Consider the following 20360-nt stretch of genomic DNA (forward strand, 5'->3'; position numbering starts at 1 on the left):
TGAATGAATAAGTTCAGTGCCCTTGTTCACCATTGCTTCTAGCCCATCACGGATTGCCATTAGCTCAAGTATGTAACTCCCCAATCTCTGGAAATTGGTTTACACCCAGCCCTAACCACTTTCCCTCTTCCATCTCGACAGATCCACCCGAGTCCTCCTCTTCCAGTTTCTACAGGTCATGCCGCATCAGTGTTAAGCTTCCAATGGTTGCCTGAGGGAGGTCTCCATCTACAATCGGGTGTATCCTCATTGCGTCTACCCAGGTAAGCTTCAATCCCCGGCCGATCCCTGTGTTGTCTTGTACACATCAACTTATTAGAATTTTGTATTTGCAATTCTCGAGATGTTGCCAACATTTTGTGCGAATTTGAACTTTGGTCTCTGGTGTATTCAATTTTGTTTAGTATATCAGCAATGTCTAGCTTTTCTTCACGGAAAATCGCTCTGTTTCGTGCTTCCAATATCTACCATGGAACTGTCATTATTTGAACTAAAGTGCTTTTTAACATTAATAATAGTTTTCTGTTAAAAAACACATTTGTTCATATACTTTATAAAACTATTTAGTCTACGTACAATTGGTAGTAATTTAAACTTTGAACATTGATATATAATAATTTAGTCTTTATAATTTAAAATTTGTAACAATTAGTCCATAATCATGAAAAATCTTATCAAATTAAGTGTCGATTTTTATCCTATAATGATTTAGTACTTATTCCCTAAAAAAAAGATTTTGTATTTTATCGATCTACACATATAAAAAATTAAAAAAAATCACAATAGAGACTCAATTATTACAAACTTTAAATTAGAATGACTAAATTGTTACTTTAATAAAAGTTGAGAGATCAAATATATTTTTTAACTTTATTTTAAGATCGTTGAAGATATTTTAAAAGTTAAGGACCTTCGATTTATTTATTTATTATTATTATTATTTTAGTACGTGTGTGAGGGTTCAAACTCACAATCTCTTAAAAATATATGTCAATTATCGACTCGTTGATTTTTCTATTTAATATAACAAAGATAGAGTAGTAGGGACATATATCCCTTATTTATTTATCTCGTAGAAATGAGGAATCGAGGAGTAGGACAAAACCCTAAATCGGCAAAATTCTATAAAACCCTATAATTCGGTTCACAATCAGCATATGCCAAAGTGGAGCTTTATCCACGACTCATCTCCACGACTCTCAAGCAAATCGATTTTCTGGTAAGCGACATCAAAATTTCGAAGTTCATGCATAAGCAAATTTTCTTTTTCAGTTTTCATTTTCCTGCGTGATCTGATGCACCAGATAGCCCCTTACTTCTTTGAGTTTAGTTGCAAGGAAAATCGAGAAAAGGGTATATTTTGAGGTGCTATATTCATTTTGGCTTTTACATCTAATGGTTATGGGGGAAATATTAAGAGATGTTTTCTCCAGCTCAACCCTGTTTGGCCGAAGAAATAATCATAAGATCACTTCAGAGTGTGAATTTTCGAAATGTTGTGCTGTTTTTCTTTTATAGTGTTGTCTCAACCCGACTCGAATTCCAGTTTTGTTTCTTCTTTAAAGAATTTAAAATAGCTTACAAGATGATGAGGCTTTTTGAGGTGAATCTATGATGTGCCTAACCCATATTATGCAATGCCTTCAAAGTTCTCTGATTGCTGTTTCCTCATGTTTGATATCAGATTTTGGCCATCTCTCATGAATTTGAACTAGAGGGAAAAAGTTATTTTGGTATTCTTCAAGGATATGTAAAACAATCTTGTTTTCTTAGTGAATTGAGCAGATGTGTTATTCATGGTACATTGTTAATTTGTTTATTTTCTTTTGAGCCTCCACAAAATGATGAAACCTTTGTTATCTGAAATTGATGTGGAACTCATATCATTCTGGTCTTCAAAGTTCTCTGATTGATTTGCTATTTTAGCGATTGGCATCATAAGAAATATGTATTCGGAATTTCTTTTTGAAGCTTAGATTATCATTCTCCCTTTTCTTTATCTTTTGAATGACTTCTTTCTTTTATTTTGATTATTGTTTAATTGGGTAAGTTGACTATTAGTTTGGATATTACGTAATAATTTAGTGAAAATAAAAGATGCTGGTAGCACTAAAATTCATGGTCTGCAGGGAACTTGTATCTCAGACCATACGAGCATTGTGCAACATCAAAATCTCACCTTTTCTTCTTCTTGTTGCCTTGATAATTTTATGAAATGGCTTCAATGTGGAATTGGAGAGGACAACCTGAAATTATCTTTTTTACATTCTAATCTGTTTTCCTCACTTGGAGTCTGCACACTTCATGTCAGTTATGCTATTATGGGCCTATGGGGACTAAACTTTCTAGCTATAAATTCAGATCAGCATTGAAATAGTGTTAAATTCTTTGTATTCTAGATGATTAGAGACTTTCTGTTCTTTTGGCATTGACAATTGAACATATGATGGAAACGTAGTTATGTGAAGTTCAACCACATTGTTTTGTAATGGAAGAATTATTTCTATATGTCATCTATTCTATTTTGGTTTCTGATTGCTCCCCACTTCTACTTTATTCTGCTTTAAGTTCCTAAGGGGCAAATAATATAACAACCCAACTTGTTTTGGTATGGTAAAGTACTTGTATATGATTGGATGGATGGCCTGAACTACATTGTAATCTTGTGTCAATTGATAATTCGTAGACAATAGAAAGAGGGTACGTTGGCTGTTTCACACCCATTTGATTTTGTATAATTTCTCCTCTATTTCCAAGCTCTTGAGATAATCAAACTAAAAAAGTGCAGGCACAGTGACCTAAATTATCTCAAACATGTGAATGGTTTACTTCAAAGATTTGTGAGTATTAGAAAGGTTAGTCTTGATGGCTGAGAGGATTTAGTTTCTGATTAATTTACCATTAGAATTTTGGAGGATGGTCTTACGATGTGGTGTCTGAACTTGAGGAGGTTACAATCACTTGAAACAAAGCATCCTAAACTAGGATGTTCTATGAATATCAACAATTTTTGGAGAGAAGAGTTGCAAAGCGTGCAAAGATTAGTTTAATATGACAACAGAATTTTAAAGCTTGTGTGCATGAGAGAATGTTGGTATTATAGTGGGTATGAATATTTACTTGTTTTGTTTTGTTTTCATTTTAGGACTCATGTTCTATAAATAACATGGTTTATAGATACTTTCTAACAGTATAACAACATAGCCTTTTGCTGCTCATTCCACTATTAATTGCACAACTAAAAAATATGTATATTTTTGTAGGATGAGATTTTAGTTATATCTTAGGATGACTGAACTTCGGCAATACATGTGGTTCCTTTGTATTTTCACCACTGGGAGAGCCCATCTCTCTTGATGCTGCCATCTTTATTACTAACATGATAATACTACTAACACACAACTTTCTTCAGCCTGTCTTTTAGAACAAGATCAAGATCCAATGATCTGATGACACTACCCTCCTCCTTTGTCCGGGCTTGGGACCGGCTGCGTAGAAGAAATGATGCTTAATGCATGACACAGGCAGAGTTATCATGTCACTGTATATTCTAGAATAACATGATCGTCAGGGAAATTGGAGCTGATGCTGTCTTGGTGATGACCACACCAGGTTAAAAAAGTACCAGAGACTGTTCTAGAGGTCAAGCAAAAAAATGGCTACGTTGAAATCACTTGAATGATAGAAGAAAGACTATGAAGGTGAAGGCACATGCCAGCCAACAGATCCAAGCGAAGTTCTGATGGACAAGAAGACTAGCTATGATGCAGACACCAATTGCAGCAAAAAGAGCACTGACCTTTTCAAACAAAAGCGCCATTCTCGGGTATGCAGTTTGAAGGAAAAGTCCAGCAAACGAAACTGCAAAGCTGATCAACACGGCAGCTCCAAAAAGAAGTGTAGGGAGTTGCGGAGGTGAACTGGGTAAGCTGATGAACAAGGCTAGAACTGCCTGAAAGGTAAGACCAAGAATCGTCTTCCCAAGGCTCTGAGAGCTCTTGGCTGGTGGTGGCCTCTGCATTCTGATGCAAATTGGTAGGCAATCTGATGGTGTGGATGTTCCCCCTCCCCAGGTAAAGCTGCTGATTCCAAGATTTCTTTCGTTGATTGCAGTGATAAAGGAAGAGAGTGCATTCATATCCACAGAGGTCTGTTGTGGAGTTGATGCCATTGGGGAAAAAAATAAATTCTCAATAATCTCAAGTTGTTTCCCTTGGACCGAATTCAGTCTTGCAGCTTCTTTTTATGTTGAATGGAGTATTCTAGAATATAGAGAGAGAAGTTTCTGTGATTCTACTACAAGTTTTAGATTAAATTTCGTAGAAATTGTAAAGGGGTTATCTTTTGATCACTTTTTTTGAGTCTCTTTCGTACAGTAACATGACCCACTGTTCTTTCATGGCATTTTACTCCTCCATTGCATGAAGAATGGAAAAGATAACAGAGCTTTTAGGACTTGTCTGAGGGAATGTTTTCGGTTTTTTTGAAGCAATTTATTTATTTCGTTTCTTTTTTTAAGGAAGTTTTTTTTTTTAATACATTAAGATGACATCGCTTTAGTTTTTCTTCGATGGAATTATTTGAAAGAATGTTAATTTTAGATTTAGTTCTTGAAATAGCAGAGTATCTATATACAAGTAAAATGACATGCAAAATACATCCTTCTCAGGGATAATACATTGACTCTCAATAACTTTTTAATTAAAAAGTGTTTAGATGGTTTCGCACCAATTTCTTATTAATTTTACTTCACAGAAAGTAGGACGAAATAGGTTTGTGTTTATTTTGTATCTATATTTTAAAAGGTTCCGATTAAATTCTTGAATTTTTAAGTTATATTTTAAAAAAGATGGCATCCTGCCAAAAAGTTGTGAGTTCGATCTTTGGCATGGAATGAAAAGGAGAGGTGACTTTATTCCTTTTGAGAAATTTCCCACATCACATTTTTCCATTTGAAAACTTGGTTGAGAAGTTTAGCCTTTCCCCTACCTTAATTTCCAAGAAACTTCCTTCTCCCTTCCCCCTTTTGCCCTCTATAAAACCAAATTTCCAAATGGTTGAAAAAAAACCAATAATGAGCTGATCAAAAACAAAAACTTCACTATTCATTCCCCTTCCTCTCCTCTCTGAATGGCATGCAGCTGCACATCAGAAAAGGAAGGAAATGATGAAATCACACCAAATTGCACTAAAACTCCCAACAATAATCTTGAACTCCATTCTGTTTCTGTCTCTGAACTCTCTCACAATTCTTGTGGTGTTTGCAGAAAGTGGAGTGGGGATCGGTACTGCCTATGATGCCTTGCTCATCTCCATTGCCTTTGCTTTCTGTGCTGCTTTGAGTGCACTTTTGGTCCCTCAAAGGCACACTTTGGCCACTTTCTGTGCCTTCTACTCTCTGGCTTCCATGGCTTCTGCTCTGCTTCTGCTCATTTGGGCACTCTATCACACACTCACTTGTGCCACACCCACACCCCATTAGAGATTATGATGAAATTAATCAATCTCTAAATCTTGTCCAACTATTCTCAATGATGTAAAGGTCACTTTTGCCCAACCAAACTATGAATTCATTCTACCCAATGACGTTCTACTTTTGAGCAAGCCTCTTTTAGTTTAATTTCACGCATATAATATGTTAAGCCACATGTGATACTTTTGTTTTGTTTAAGAATGAATCGTTTATCGTAAGAAGTCGAGAAGAAATAATTTAAATGGTATATTAGTTTTCTTTATTATAGGTTGATAGACGACTAGTAGTTGGTTGAATACATAAAAGATAAACTATTTTTAATTAGGTTTATAACTCTCAATGTACTATCCTCTCTTCAATCTCTCATTATTGATCAAATAAAGAGATTAGCTCCATTGGTGAAGATTTAAAACTTATTCAATAATTTTCTTTTAGGATTGAACTCTGAGTCTAGGTAAATTTTTTTCTATAAGATTTTGATTTTTTTTTTCTGTTTATAGATCTATTCGTAACTATTTTTGAACAATTATCGATTATGTAATTATTAAATATAACCTACTTTTATTTTTTTATAGGAAATATTACTTACTTTTAAAAGTTAGAAATGATTTCTTTATTTTTGAATCATTATTGGTTAATTACATCTTCATGATTGAAAGTGCATTCCTCATGCATCACGAACTCTTCAACTTAAGAATAAGAAAGGTTTGCTTCTTTGTTGAACAAGATAAGAGTAACGAGAGAAAGCTTCATCGATCACAAGAGAAATAGTTTATCGTCGAAAGTATAAGTGTATAGAAGCGAAATCATGATCTCTTGGTTAGAGATAGATGTCTTTACCATTTGAGCTATCATCGGTTTGACAAGACAATTTTATCTTTGAAACATAAGAAATCTATCTAAAATTAATGATCTTTAGGTTCGATTGTCTTGAATTTCTTAATTTGTCTCTTCCTCTTGTCCATTCATATCCTAATATTAATTTTCGTCAATTGATAGGCCTCAAAGTTTGTATGTCCTTCATGTTTACTTTTTTTTTTTTCGATTCTCAAATTCATTCCGTTGTTCTCAAATTATATAATGTCATTTCAAATGTAATTAGGACTCTTTGATTTTTTTATACAACTCACATGACGTCATATTTCCTTCTTCATTTTAGAAATGGTTGTTTTGAAACAATTTTAATAGTCTAAGAACAAGAAGGTAACAATTTTAATAGGCCCCAAAACAATTATTGCATAACTCATGGCTATTGGAGAAGGTCTTCTCTTTACCATCTTACTTGGTTGTTCTAGCCTCTCCGTGGAATCGGATTCTTGCACCTCAATCTCTTTAATAAATGGAGATCTGGATACCCTTGGCCCTAAGAAAGTTGTCCTTCACGATATTCACTTGGCTTCTTGCAAATTTGAAGTCTGTTCTTTCATGTATGTTTCACGAGAGGTGAATCGAGCGACAAATCTTCTTGCCAAGCATGGTCTTCACGTTTGTAGCTCCATTGAATAGAAGCAAAGTTTTTCCCTTTGACTTTTGCGTGTTGTTAAGGGGGAGTTTCATTCTTCTACAGCTCTGGTGACTGTTTCTCGTTAACAAAGCTTACTTCTTTATAAAAAAAGAAAAAAGGAATTAGAAGGTAAATGATATTATTAAAACATATGCTAAAGTTTAGAAGTATAAATGAAATCTGAAATAGACACGTGTATCACCATTCTATTTCAACAGCCACGGCATTTTTGGTCTTCATCTATACTGAAAATTAGACGGAAGGGAGGTTTTAAAAAAAAGTTTAAAGTCGACAAAAATGAAATTTTGAGTACTATTGCAATCTATCCTAAATTTCATTTGGTACAAAACCCTAAGTCGGTTCATTATCAGCACAACCTGAAGTGGAGCTTTGCTCATAAGTCATAGGCTCCTCTCGACGATTGTCTAGCGAATCGATTTTCTGGTAAGCGAGGCGTTACTTCAAACATAAGCATTTAATCTTCGTTTTTAGTTTTCATTTTCCTGCGTGATTTGATGCACCAAAATAGCCCCTTGCTTCTTTCAGTTTAGTTGTAAGGAAAATCGAGAAAATGGTATATTTGAGGCGCTACATTATTTTGGCCTTTACATCTAATTTATGGGGGGAAAATGTTTGAGAGGTTTTCTCCAGCTAAACCCTGTTTGGCCAAAGAAACATTCATAAGGTCGTCTTCAGAATGTGAATTTTTGCAATGTTATGTTCTCTTTTTATGGCGTTGCCTGAACTTGATTCATACCCCAGTCTTTAATTTTCCATAAAGAATGTAAATTAGCCATTTGAGATGATGAGGCTTGTTGAGGTGAATCTATGATGTGCATAACCCATATCATGCAATGCCTTTCAAAGTTCTCTGATTTCTGTTGCCTGATGTTTCACTTTAAATTTTGTTGCCATGTCTCTACTGAAAGGGAAAAAAGTTATTTGGGTATTCTTCAATGATAAGTGAATCGATGCAGATATGTAACTTTGTGATACCTTATTAATTTAGTTTTTTCTCTTGAGCCTACTCAATAAGTGGAGTAGCTTGTTGTATTGGATTGAATTAACTTGCTGGAGGAGAAAAGCAGGTAAAGTGATGAAAACTTCGTTACCTGAAACTGATGTGGAACTCATATCATCCTGGTCTTCAAAGTTCTCTGATTGCTTTGCTGCTTAACTTCTTTCCATCATTTCAAAACATCTGTCTGGAATTCCAGATTGAAGGAGAAATTACCACATTATTTTTCTTACCTTTAAATTACTTGTTTCTTTTAAATTATTGTTTAATTGGGTAAGTTGACTATCAATTTGGATATATCCTAATAATTTAGGGGTAATAAAAAGTACTGGTAGCAGTAGCAGTAAAATTCATGGTCTGCAGGGAACTTCTACCTCATGCCATACAACCAACAAAAGTTTTTCCATTGTAAATTTGTATGCGAATTCCGACAAAATCAAGCATTGTGCAACATCCAAATCTCTCCTTTTCTTGTTAGCATTGCCTGGGTAACTTGCATGGAATAGCTTTGAGGCAGAACTGGGGAGGACAAAATGGTACTCTCTTTTTTTATTTGCTAATCTGTTTTCTCGTTTCATGTAGGATTTAATATCTTACGAATTTCCTTAGATTTAGACAGTTGTCTTTAAGATTAGTTTAAGAACGCGTAAGTTGGCCTAGACAGGCAAGACACTCACTGATATCAAAAAAAAAAAAAAAAGTGAATGCTTCTCTTTGCAACCTCTGGTGACTTCATTTCTTGTTTTGGACTGAATTTTTAATGGTTGTTTATGTTATGTTTTCTTTTGGACCCATGTAATTTAAACAAAAGTGTACTCGAACTTTTAGAATTGTATCTAATAAATTTTTAATAGACACAAAATTGAAATTTCAAGGATTTATTAGATACTAACTTAGCATGCCCATTTCACTTTTAATTGCACGACTCAAAAAACATACTTTTTTGCTGGACAAGATTTTAGCTATTTCTTAGGATGACTAAGCTTCAGCAATATGTGGTTCCTCTGTAGAGAACTCATATTTCTTCATGCTGCCATCTTTATTACTCCTTAGATGAAATTACTGCTAACGACTCAACTTTCAGCATCCAAGGTTCTGATGACACTACCCTCCTCCTTTGCCCGGGCTTGGGACCGGCTGCGTAGAAGAATGATGCATGAGGCATGACACAGGCAGAGTTATCATGTCATTGTAAGTTGTATAATAACATGATTTTCAGGGAATTGGAGCTGATGATGTCTTGAGGAATGGGGATGAACCACACCAAGCCATCAAGTTTCAAAGACTGTAAAAGAGGTCAAGCAAATGGGCACGGAATCTCTACCGAAACGCTCCTTCTGTCCTCTTCGGACATTGGGATGCAACCTTCCCTGAAAATCAATTGGATGATATAATAAAGGCTAGCACGATGGAGACACATGCCAGCCAACAGATCCAACCCAAGTTCTGAGGAACAAGAAGACTTGTTATGACGCAGACACCAACAGCAACAAGAAGAGCACCGATCTTTTCTAACAAATTTGCAATTCTCGGGTGTTCATTTTGAAGGCAATTTCCAGCAAGGGAAACTACAAAGCTAACCAACTTAGCAGCTCCAAAAAGAACTGTAGGAAGTGGAGGGGATGAACTGGGCAAGCTGGTGGACAACACTACTACAATTGCCCGAAAAGTCCGACCAAGAAATATCTTCCCAAGACTCTGAGGCCTCTGCACACTGTTGCAAATGGGTAGGCAATCTGAAGATGTGGATGTTCCCCCTCCCCTACTCCAGGTAAAACTACAGATTCCAGAATTTTCTCCATTGATTGCATTGATGAGGGATGAGAGTGCATTGATGAGGGATGAGAGTGCATTGATGAAGGATGAGAGTTCATTGATGCTGCCTAGGGAGGATGCCATTAGGGAAACTAAAAAAGTTTTACTCAATAATCTCAGGTGGTTTCCCTTGGACTGAATTCTGTCTTGCAGCTTCTTTTTATGTTGAATGGAGTATTCTAGAATATATAGAGAGAGAGAGTTTCAATGATTCTGAATGGAGTATTCTAGAATATAGAGAGAGAGAGTTTCAATGATTCTCCTACTGGTTAGAGTGAAGTTTCGTAGAAATTGCAAAGGGATGCTTTTTTCTATAATCACTTTTTTGAGTCAAGTTCTTTTTGACCGTTTTGTCTGTTCCTCACTGTAACATGACCCCACTGCTCTTTCATGGTATTTACTTGGGGTGCAAGGGAAAATTGACTAAACCGAATAAAAAACCGACCCGAGCCGATTTAAATATTTTGCTTCATTAATAAGCCCAGCCCATTTGACAACCTCATTCCACGTTGCTGTGATAGATTAGCAAAAACCGAAATTCAAAACTGTAGACGCGAGATATAGCCTAATTTTAGGTGAATCTATGTAAGTATTTAGTGCAGTTTTATCTTCCATTCAGGGTTCTAAGTTTCCGTTTTCAAACAAGTTTCTCCTTTCTGGTTTCATTTTCAATTTATTTCAAAACATAAATGAAAAGATTGCTTTATCATCCTTGAATTCAACCATGTTGGAGCCATGTCATTCATTTTACAAAATGAGTCTTTAGTCATCCTCTTTCACTCATATTATTGTGTTTATTGCCTTGAAAAGGAAAATTTATGGTCTACTTGGTAACATTCTAGTTTCCAATTTTATTAAGAAATCTAAGCATTTGACAACTACTTATTTTCTTATTTCTCATTTTTCATAGACGTTCTCAAAATTGTATAGAAATCTAGAAATTAACAAAAACAAGTTTTTTGTTTCTTCTTCTCGTTTCTAATTTACTTCAGCATAAATAAATATCTTTTCTTTTATCAGTGTTGGGGGCCATGCAGAATCATAAATAAGAAACGAGAACATTATCAAACGAACTCTTAGAATCCTCTCAAATTCAAATTCTCATAGAGAGAAGGATTCTTCAAATTGTTATTAGAGCCAGGTTTAAAATCGTAATATGAATGTAAATGCTAAGTTAGAAAATATAAAAGATGCAAGTTTTATACAAAATTTTTAATATGATAATAGCTATTGTTTCCATTTAGTTGAGAATTGTGCATTGAGAAATCTCACAAATCTTAACATATATAAATATTTGGTACAATCTTCCCAAAATCTGCAAATTTTCCAAAAACAATGACTACGAAAAGAAAAGAAGGATCTGTTATCAACGTCAAGTTAATCAACTATTAGTATATTTTTTATACAAAAAAAACTATATTTACAATTAAAAAAAATCGTAATTATAAATAGGGAAAATCATTATTTTCTTCATTAAGTTTTCAATTATAGGTCTCTCATCAAAATAATTTGAGACCCTTTTGAGCTTTAGGATGAAAACTGATAGTTTTTTTCAAAATTGCAGAAATAGGTTGTTTAGGTTGTTTTAGTGTATGTGGCGCGGTGAACAATAATTTATTAAAATTAATTTAATATATAATATATTAACATTAAATGGATTCTAAATAATTAGAAGGATAAAATATATAAAAAAAATAATATAAATATCACAATATGAGGATGAACACTTATTAGACCCTATTGTGCAGATGCTATCTTGTAATGTGATTGGAAGATGAACATTGCAATCTTGGTGTAGATGATCATATGGAAGACCACTATGATATTGTTTTTAGATTGCAATGTTTATCCATCCAATGACATTGCATGATGATTCAAATATCAACCCAGTCATATTTCCGTTAGAGACTAAAACAAATCTACTAGTAGGACTATTTAAACCTATTTGCAAAAATTCAAGGACAAAATGCACCATTTTAAAATGTAGGAACTAGGGATCAAACAAACGTATAGGTGAATACTCATGAACCAAAATGTTACTTTTCCCGTAAATATTTTAGAGAATTGAAAATACCCAATTAAATTTCTCAAAATTTTTGTCAACTAGGTTCCAAGTCATTTGAGAGGCCCAACTAATGGAATAAAGAAAAGTAGAAGTGATATGATCAAGTGATTATCCACAATATATAACCTTTCATTCCTTCGCTAAAATATTCATGTTGCATAGAAGTGGATTCTTGAAGCATTTATAAAATACAGAACAAACAAGAAACTATCCATGCCATATACAATATTTTATTGAAACACCACTATTCTGATGAATTTTATATTAGGATGCAAATAATAGTGGGCTGAAAAAAAAAGAATATGCATATCACATTTTGGTGATGTCAGTTTCAATAATTTGAAGCTCTTTATTCATTTTCTTCCTATAAAACTCCTCCATCCTTTGTTTTGTGCTTCCTTATCAGCTCAGAAATCTAATTCTAAACTCCTTCAGATTGCTCATAGTTTGAACATGGAAATATCTGGAGCTCTCTTTCCTGCAGCAGAAAACTATGGCTATGGCATGATCCAAAACCTCAATATCAATGGGTTATTGTCTTATATTCCAGTTAACTCCACCTCCACTTCTGATGAAGGTGATTACCAGACTCAGAAACATGGGATCATCGTCGACGAGAGGAAGCGGAGGAGAATGATATCGAATCGGGAATCGGCACGAAGGTCGCGGATGAGGAAACAGAAGCATCTTGATGAGCTTTGGTCACTTGTGGTTAGGCTCCGGACTGAGAATCAGAGTCTCATGGAGAAGTTGAATCAGTTGACAGAGTCTCAAGAACAGCTTCTTCAGGAGAATGCCAAGCTCAAAGGGGAAGCCTCGGATTTTTTTCGGATGCTCACTGGCCTTCAAATGGGCAGTCCTTACACAACTCACATGAGAGAGCTGGAAGAAGTCCCCTGCAATACCTTTGATCTCATAGCTGAATCCTCAACCCAATCCAATGAGTAGAGAAGTTCCCTTCACCTGTTTCACTAAGATCATAGCTATTTTCTCACTATAGTTCTTTAAGTTTCTCTCTGTTTTAGCATGCTTTGTAACCAGTCTTTACCTTTTACTCAGCAGTATAAATTGAAGAAATAACAAACTTTAACCAATAGTCTGCATCAATACCAAGTGACACTACTGAATTTTTTAGACCCTGAATCAAAATCAGTTCAGATAACACCTGGGTTTTCTCATGGGACTTTTGTCAAACACGTGGTGGGCCAAAATACTCGAAAACTGTTCAACAGATAAAAGAAGTAATGGGGAACCAACTAATCAAATGAAGCCAGAGTTTTGTCCCAATTGCAGTGAAAAAACAAGTATATTATCCAAGAGAAGAGAAAGTAGGAGCCAATAAAACAAAATGGTTGTGCAAGTGGTGGAGATAGTGGTAATTCATCAGAAAAAATATCTACACAAAATCAAAAGCAAAAACGTGTGAAAAAAGAGGCAGTCATCCAGACAAATCCATCTGCAATTGAACTCGAATTGTTTTGTTTTGTTTTTTTTTACCTGGGCATCAAATTCCCTGCCTGCCTCAACTTCGTTTTTGTCCTCAAATCTTCATTTCGGATTCTGCAAAATCAAAACTGGGAACAAATTCCAGTTGAAGATTCTAACTAAAATCGCGTTTTGATTCTTCTTTCATCCTTCAATCGTACTTGGGTGAATAAATATCTCCATTTCCTGATTCCTAGCTGGGTATCTAGAGATTTCTAGTGTGGTACATTTTTAATGGGTATATTAAAGTTTGTTTGAGAATACTTTTTCCACTCTCCTGCTGCAGTTTTTTTAGTTCTTTTTCTTTAGAACCACAAATTTAGTTGTAGAAATTCCATAAGGTGGGTAGGTAAAAGAAATTGCCAACCCAATGGGCAGTGACAACTCCATTTGCAAATTTTTTAATCTCTCACCGAATATTGCTTTAATTAAAAAAGAAGATAAAAAAGTCAGACTTGAACATAAATCAATCCATCCATTAAGACAATTGATGGAGAGTCTTGGATTCCAGAGAGAATGAAAAATGTAGATTAAATAGACATAAAATAATTCTTTTTAATTTTTTAATTTTATTTAGATGGTCTAGTTATGTATTTGAAGATATAATTAAAACTTAAAAGTTTAAAGGTTAAATAGTTACCATGTGCTGGATATGTAATTTGAAAACACTAAGTTATAATGTTCTTGCTTGAATTACCAACATGAACTTTTAATTTGATATTTAATTTTATAAAAGAAGAATATACTCATTTAAAAAGTGTCTTTGTATGTTTGTATAAACATATATCTACTATTGGATCGTGGTGCTTCGCATCTATGGTTTAGATCATTCCCTAAATATGGCATAATAGCAACGGTCTAGGATCTTGGAGTATCAGTTGTCATGAGAGTTTGGGTTTAAGCCCAATGTTAATTACTGTTTTTTTCAGCTTAGACAATGAACTCCGATTATAGAGATTCGTAAGTCACACCGCATCGTTTTTAAGAAACAAAAAAAAAACATCTATGATATGGATCACACTCTTATGCGATCAGACGCAACCCTTCGTTGACATCTATTAGATAACTACTCTTAACAAATAATTTGATGCCAACCGCTTTGACTCATCATAATGTCGTCGGTAGCAAATCGAATTCTCACACGTGTCCACGAGCCCTCTTGGACCTTTGAAGTGTAATGAGAATTATGTTTTCTAACTTGAAGTAACGGAGGACACCACATTTTTTTCTTCATAAACGCTTATCAATTTTATGTACTTTGGAGTCCTATTCCAAACACAAAAAAAGAGAGAGAGAGAGAGAGAGAGAGATTTTAGTTAAATGGTGGATGGTTCTCATTAGCCATGTATTAAAGTTTATAATTAACTCATTAATCACATCAACGAGTTGGGGACCTACTAGATTATGTACCATTAAATATACTCAAAATTATGAACGTTTTTCCCATATTTAATATATCAAAGGTTCAAATTCAAGATCTAAATTGATAGAGTTCAAAATCAACTTCTTTTAGAGCCAAATCGTTATATAAGTTACATTAAAAAAAAAATTTGAGACAAAAATTTTTCTTTTTTAAGATTAAAATAACATTGCGTAGACTTAAACTCAATATTTTTTGGTATACTAGTATTTTAACACATGCGAAGTTTTTCAATCCTAGCAAATTATATGAACGTGAGAATATATAAAGATGGAAGGAATATTAACGTATTTAACGTGAGAATATATAAAGATGGAAGAGTTTGTCATAATAAAAATAAATAAATAAATAAATATATATATATATATATATATATATATGAATATATGAAGGTTTAGAATTTAAAATTTTGGATGTGGTAAAGTTAATATAGGTTAAGTTATAAGTTTTCATATTTATTTTATTTTTCAATTAAGATATTTAACATTGTTTATGTAGATGTGTGAAGTTTACTTAATATTTATGATAAATTTTATTAACAAGAAAGAACATAAATTTTGTCAGAACAAGCATAGTTCAGCAATAATTAAAACTTCGGAAAAAGGAAAAAAGAAAAAAGAGAACTAAAAGAGGAAAAAAGTAACACTAAACGAAGAATGCACAATTTTTTATAGAAAGAAAAAAAAAAGATAGAATATTTATACAGTCATAGGACTGGAGAACGTTGTAAAATTATTAGAATACAAATAAGATTGTAAAACTATTAAAATTCAATAGGGCGGAAAATTATCAAAATTCTCAAACTTTTGAAATTCTATTATTAATTATATTAAAATTGTCATCATAAATTTTATAATTAATTTCTATAAATAAATTTTATTTTAAGTTTTAACGTTCTATTGTCATTTTTCAGTTTTATGAACTTATTTAAATATTTAATTTTAAATATTTTGATACTACTATTTTAAAATAATATTAAAAATGTTAAATTCTCATGGAATTTGTGAGAGTAACTTAAAGAATTTATTTTTTAAGAATATGAAAGGCTTTTATTTATGTGTGAAGCGATAAATTTTTCTTATTATTAAGTTATTATTTTTTTAAAAATGTTAAAATTAAGTTATATCACATTCCATGATATTTATGTGGAAATGTGATATAACTTTGTTTGGGGGTAAACACACCCGGAACACGTGGAGGACCCTTATTTGTGTTTAAGGAAACTGAATGAAAAAGATTGCCTAGGTCCACCTCGGCCCTACCGAGGAGACCAAGTTTGCCCACTGTAAAAGACTAAGTGTGGGCACCAAAGTTCGACCTGACTAGGGTCCGACCTGCTCAGAACCCGACAGGCCCGATATGAGAAAAAGACATGTAACCGCCGGTCGTGTGTATTGTCGGATCCACTACCTATAAATAGAGGAGTTCATTTCACGCTCAGGTACCGAATCTCACCTCAAACTACATAAAGAGTCCGATCTATACTGACTTGAGCGTCGGAGTGTTTACCCTCTTGTGCAGATCCACTCTAGCGTTCAGGTCGGAACCGGAGACCGGGTTCGAGCTCGATTCGTGAAGAACCGTTGTGCAGATTCCTGCATAAACATTTGGCGCCGTCTGTGGGAACGGACACCCTAAGTCATCCCGGTCTAAAAAAAATATACGCAAAGATGGTGCATCCAGCAAACTCTGCCAATACGACAGAGCAGAGGGGTGCAAGAATAGTCGGGGACCAGGTCCGAGCAAGGCAAGAGGGAGATCTGCCGCGCAGATCTGCCCGCCATGCGAATCAAGAGCTACCACCTGCTCACCCGAAACCCTCAAAAGCCAACAGAGGTCGAGGTGGGACGTCGAGAAAGACCTCCCAAAGGGCCAATCAGGAAGCGGACCCCGAAGTTCTGTCTACTCTCCAGCGCGAATTGGATGATATGCGCCATCGATTGCGCACAATGGAAGAAATGTACGCCGAGGCAACGCGTGCTAACCGAACTGCATCTCCCTCTATAGCTCCGGGCGCACCCGGAGAAAAGGGAGCTCCATCTATCCAACCTGGCGATCGCGAGCTCATTCCCAACGATAGAGGGGTGGATTACAGCTTGCGGGATAACGATCTGAGAAAGCATCTCACTGAAAAGAAGAAGAGAGCATCTCGGGAGCTAGAAGACTCTCCTTCCTACTCCCGAGAATTCTCCAACTCGGACCTAAAGGCTCAATCAAAATACAAGCCTCTAGCACCAGAAGCTGTGATCACTAGGGAAGAGTTCGACCTGATGAAGCACAAGTTCGATGAGCAGGTCGAAGCGCTTAAGGCCAGGTGTGAGAAGAAAGACTGTTCGTTCGACGATGGCCACTTGGGAGAATCGTCATTCACCGCGGACATCTTGGAGGCTCCAATCCCTCCGAAATTCAAGACTCCCGCCATAAAGCCCTATGACGGGTCTAAGGACCCTAAAGACTATGTTGAGGTCTTCGAGGGCCTCATGGACTTTCAAGCAGCGACAGATGCGATCAAGTGCCGCGCCTTCCAGATCGCGCTTACCGGCAGCGCGTGCCTTTGGTACCGAAGACTGTCGGCCAGGTCGATCTCGACCTACTCCCAGCTAAGGAAGGAGTTCATCAGTCAGTTCTCCTCTAGGCATTATGACAGAAAGACAGCGACTCACCTTGCCACCATCAGGCAAAAAGAAGGAGAGACGCTGAGAGAGTATGTCACACGGTTCCAGGAGGAGCAGCTTAAGGTGGCGCACTGCTCCGATGATTCGACCATGTGCTACTTCCTCACCGGCTTGGCCGATGAGACCTTGACGGTAAAGCTTGGAGAAGAGGCTCCAGCCACCTTCGCTGAAGTATTGCAGAAAGCGAAAAAGTCATTGATGGACAGGAGCTACTTCGAACCAAGACTGGCCGACCTGAGAAGCAGATCGATCAGAAAAAAATTAGCCAGGAGAAGAGGAGGATTGATGTCAGGTCCAAAGATAAGGGATCATCCTCCTCCAATAGCAGAACAGAGTACGTAGGTCGGAGAGCGGCCCTCCCCGGAGCCGACCTTATGAACGGTACACTCCAACCACCATCCTCATCTCCGAGATACTCACGAACATCGAGGAAAGCGGGATGGAAAAGCTCCTCAAGCGACCTGAGAAGCTCCGAGGAGACCCAGAAAAACGCAACAAAGATAAGTATTGTCGTTTTCATCGCAGTCACGGCCACAATACGACATGTTGCTGGGAGTTGAAGCGCCAGATTGAAGACCTCATTCAAGACGGCTACTTCAAAAAATTCGTGGGCAAACCGAGGTCTAACTCGGTCGAAAAAAAGGAAGAGAGGAAGCGTTCAAGAACGCCGTCTCGACGAGAGGACTGACCTGCGGTCATCAATACTATTTTTGGAGGTCCGAACGGGGGCCAGTTCGGAAACAAGAGAAAGAAGCTAACTCGGGAGGCCAGGCGCGAAGTATGCATCATCAGGGAGCAGAAGCCCACCTGCTCCATCACTTTTGGTGACGCCGACCTAGAGGTGGTCCACTTGTCTCACAACGATGCACTGGTGATCGCCCCTCTGATTGATCACGTCCTGGTCCGAAGAGTATTGGTTGATGGAGGTGCATCTGCCAACATCTTGTCCCTCCCAACATATCTAGCATTGGGATGAACTAGGTCACAATTGAAGAGGAGTCCAACACCCTTGGCTGGATTCTCTGGAGAATCGGTCTCGCCTGAAGGGTGCATCGACCTGCCGATAACTATCGGGCAAGATAATACCCAAGTAACGCAGATGGCCGAGTTCGTGGTGATCGACGGCAGATCGGCCTATAACGCCATTTTCGGGAGACCAGTCATCCACTCATTTCGGGCCGTCCCCTCCACACTGCACCAAGTCTTGAAGTACTCAACCCCGAATGGGATGGGCACGGTTCAAGGTGAGCAAAAAACCTCACAGGAGTGTTATGCATCCGCGCTCAAGGGGTCGGCGGTATGCGCCCTGGAAGGACAAGCCAATCATGGCAAGTTGCAGGAATCAGAGGCCGACTTGCCAAAGGAAGGCAAAAAGCAGTTCTCCCCCCCAGCAGAAGAGCTCGAGCTTGTTCCTTTACTTAGCCCTGAAAAACAAGTAAGTATAGGAACTAAGCTGGGGGCAACTGACAGGGAAGAACTGATCAACTTCCTCAGGTCTAACTCGGACATCTTCGCATGGTCTCACGAGGACATGCCTGGTATCGACCCAAAGATCATGGTGCATCGCCTCAACATAGACCCATCATTCCGACCTGTAAAGCAAAAGAGAAGACCTGTAAATAAAGAGAGGAGTGATGTAATTGTTGAGGAAGTAAACAAACTCTTAAAAGCTGAATATATACGAGAAATTATGTATCCTGAGTGGCTCTCCAACATTGTATTAGTTAAAAAATCCAACGGGAAGTGGAGGATGTGCGTGGACTTTACAAATTTAAATAAGGCATGCCCAAAAGACTGCTTCCCCCTTCCGAGGATCGACCAGCTCGTGGACGCAACAGCCGGGCACGAGCTACTCACCTTCATAGATGCCTACTCCGGATACAACCAAATAAAAATGCATTTGCCAGACCAAGATCACACCGCGTTCATAACAGACCAAGGTCTGTACTGCTACAAGGTGATGCCTTTTGGCCTAAAGAATGTAGGTGCGACCTACCAAAGGATGGTGAACAAAATGTTTGCCAAGCAGATCGGTCGGAATATGGAAGTGTATGTGGACGACATGCTTGTCAAGAGCAAGCAGTCAAAGTCGCATCTTTCCGATCTGACCGAAGCCTTTGGAATGCTACGCAAGTACCAAATGAAGCTCAATCCGACCAAGTACGCCTTTGGAGTCTCCTCGGGAAAATTCCTTGGTTTTATGGTAAATAACCGTGGGATTGAGGCTAACCCAGAGAAGATAAAGGCCGTGCTCGAGATGAAGGCACCCAAGACTCTGAAGCAGCTTCAGTGCCTCAATGGCAGGATCGCAGCCTTGAATAGGTTCGTGTCAAGATCGACGGATAAATGTCTTCCGTTCTTCAAAGTTCTTAGGAAGAAGGGACCGTTTGAATGGACGGAAGAGTGTGAGCAAGCGCTAGGGCAATTAAAAGACTATCTCTGCTCGGCACCTCTACTCGCAAAGCCATTGCCAGGGGAAAAGCTCCATTTGTACCTGGCGGTATCTGCTAGCGCCGTCAGCTCGGCACTGATCAAGCAGAAGGGTGCGAGTCAAAGCCTCGTTTATTACACCAGTAAGGCCATGACCGAGGCTGAGATCAGATATCCCCAAATGGAGAAGCTGACCCTCGCTTTAGTCACCTTGGCCCGAAGACTCAGGCCGTACTTTCAGGTGCACACTGTTAGTGTACTTACAAATTTTCCCCTTAAGAACATCTTCCTTAGGCCTGAAACTTCAGGACATCTGATGAAGTGGGCATTGGAATTGAGCGAGTACGACATCCAATTCGAGCCCAGAACTGCATTGAAAGGGCAAGCAGTGGCCGATTTTATCGCAGAGCTCACTCCACCACCTCTTTCGGCCAAATCCGACCTCCCATGGACGATCTACGTTGATGGATCTTCC

The 20360-nt window shown here is 37.2% G+C and overlaps 2 protein-coding genes, 1 long non-coding RNA gene and 3 other non-coding genes across 7 annotated transcripts; 5 read left to right on the plus strand and 1 right to left on the minus strand.

Annotated features, from left to right (window-relative positions):
• Positions 1-17: 17 nt before the first annotated feature.
• LOC111015658 (uncharacterized) lies at positions 18-4171 on the minus strand. Of its 2 annotated transcripts, none has more exons than XR_015790464.1 (2): positions 3800-3931; positions 18-475 (listed from the first exon to the last, which is right to left on the minus strand). XR_015790464.1 is itself a non-coding variant. In XM_088123269.1 (2 exons), exons 1-2 carry the CDS (start codon positions 4169-4171, stop codon positions 177-179), a joined length of 660 nt encoding a protein of 219 aa, XP_087979395.1. In that variant the 3' UTR covers positions 28-176. The 2 variants fall into 2 exon arrangements, 1 of the variants encoding a protein (XP_087979395.1); XM_088123269.1 differs by having other exon boundaries at positions 28-464; positions 3800-4171.
• On the plus strand, positions 969-10144 carry LOC111015659 (uncharacterized). Its single transcript, XR_015790465.1, has 4 exons — positions 969-1219; positions 2130-7421; positions 8066-8531; positions 9080-10144. It is a non-coding gene; the product is annotated as an uncharacterized LOC111015659 (long non-coding RNA).
• Positions 1580-1662, plus strand: LOC148212019 (small nucleolar RNA R160). Its single transcript, XR_015790606.1, has one exon. It is a non-coding gene; the product is annotated as a small nucleolar RNA R160 (small nucleolar RNA).
• LOC148212020 (small nucleolar RNA R160) lies at positions 1837-1914 on the plus strand. The gene has a single exon (XR_015790604.1). It is a non-coding gene; the product is annotated as a small nucleolar RNA R160 (small nucleolar RNA).
• On the plus strand, positions 8065-8143 carry LOC148212021 (small nucleolar RNA R160). The gene has a single exon (XR_015790605.1). It is a non-coding gene; the product is annotated as a small nucleolar RNA R160 (small nucleolar RNA).
• Positions 10145-11833: 1689 nt separating the features above from the next.
• LOC111015620 (basic leucine zipper 43) lies at positions 11834-12969 on the plus strand. The gene is made up of 2 exons (XM_088122990.1): positions 11834-11857; positions 12221-12969. Exons 1-2 carry the CDS (start codon positions 11834-11836, stop codon positions 12821-12823), a joined length of 627 nt encoding a protein of 208 aa, XP_087979116.1. The 3' UTR covers positions 12824-12969.
• The last annotated feature ends 7391 nt before the right edge of the window (positions 12970-20360 follow it).

This window comes from Momordica charantia (assembly GCF_013281855.1).
Source record: "Momordica charantia cultivar OHB3-1 chromosome 4 unlocalized genomic scaffold, Mcharantia_2.0 BLBB01000004.1, whole genome shotgun sequence".
Classification (NCBI taxonomy): Eukaryota; Viridiplantae; Streptophyta; class Magnoliopsida; order Cucurbitales; family Cucurbitaceae; genus Momordica; species Momordica charantia.

What these genes read in the sequence shown, in the direction of transcription:
- LOC111015658 (XM_088123269.1), bottom strand. Translation starts at nt 4,171, where the DNA reads ATGGCATCAACTCCACAACAGACCTCTGTGGATATGAATGCACTCTCT. An exon ending in TGGCGCTTTTGTTTGAAAAG is followed by an intron (nt 465 to 3,799) that starts GTCAGTGCTCTT and finishes GTTCCATGGTAG; the next exon opens with ATATTGGAAGCACGAAACAG.
- LOC111015620 (XM_088122990.1), top strand. Translation starts at nt 11,834, where the DNA reads ATGAACCAAAATGTTACTTTTCCC. An exon ending in ACCAAAATGTTACTTTTCCC is followed by an intron (nt 11,858 to 12,220) that starts GTAAATATTTTA and finishes AATAATTTGAAG; the next exon opens with CTCTTTATTCATTTTCTTCC.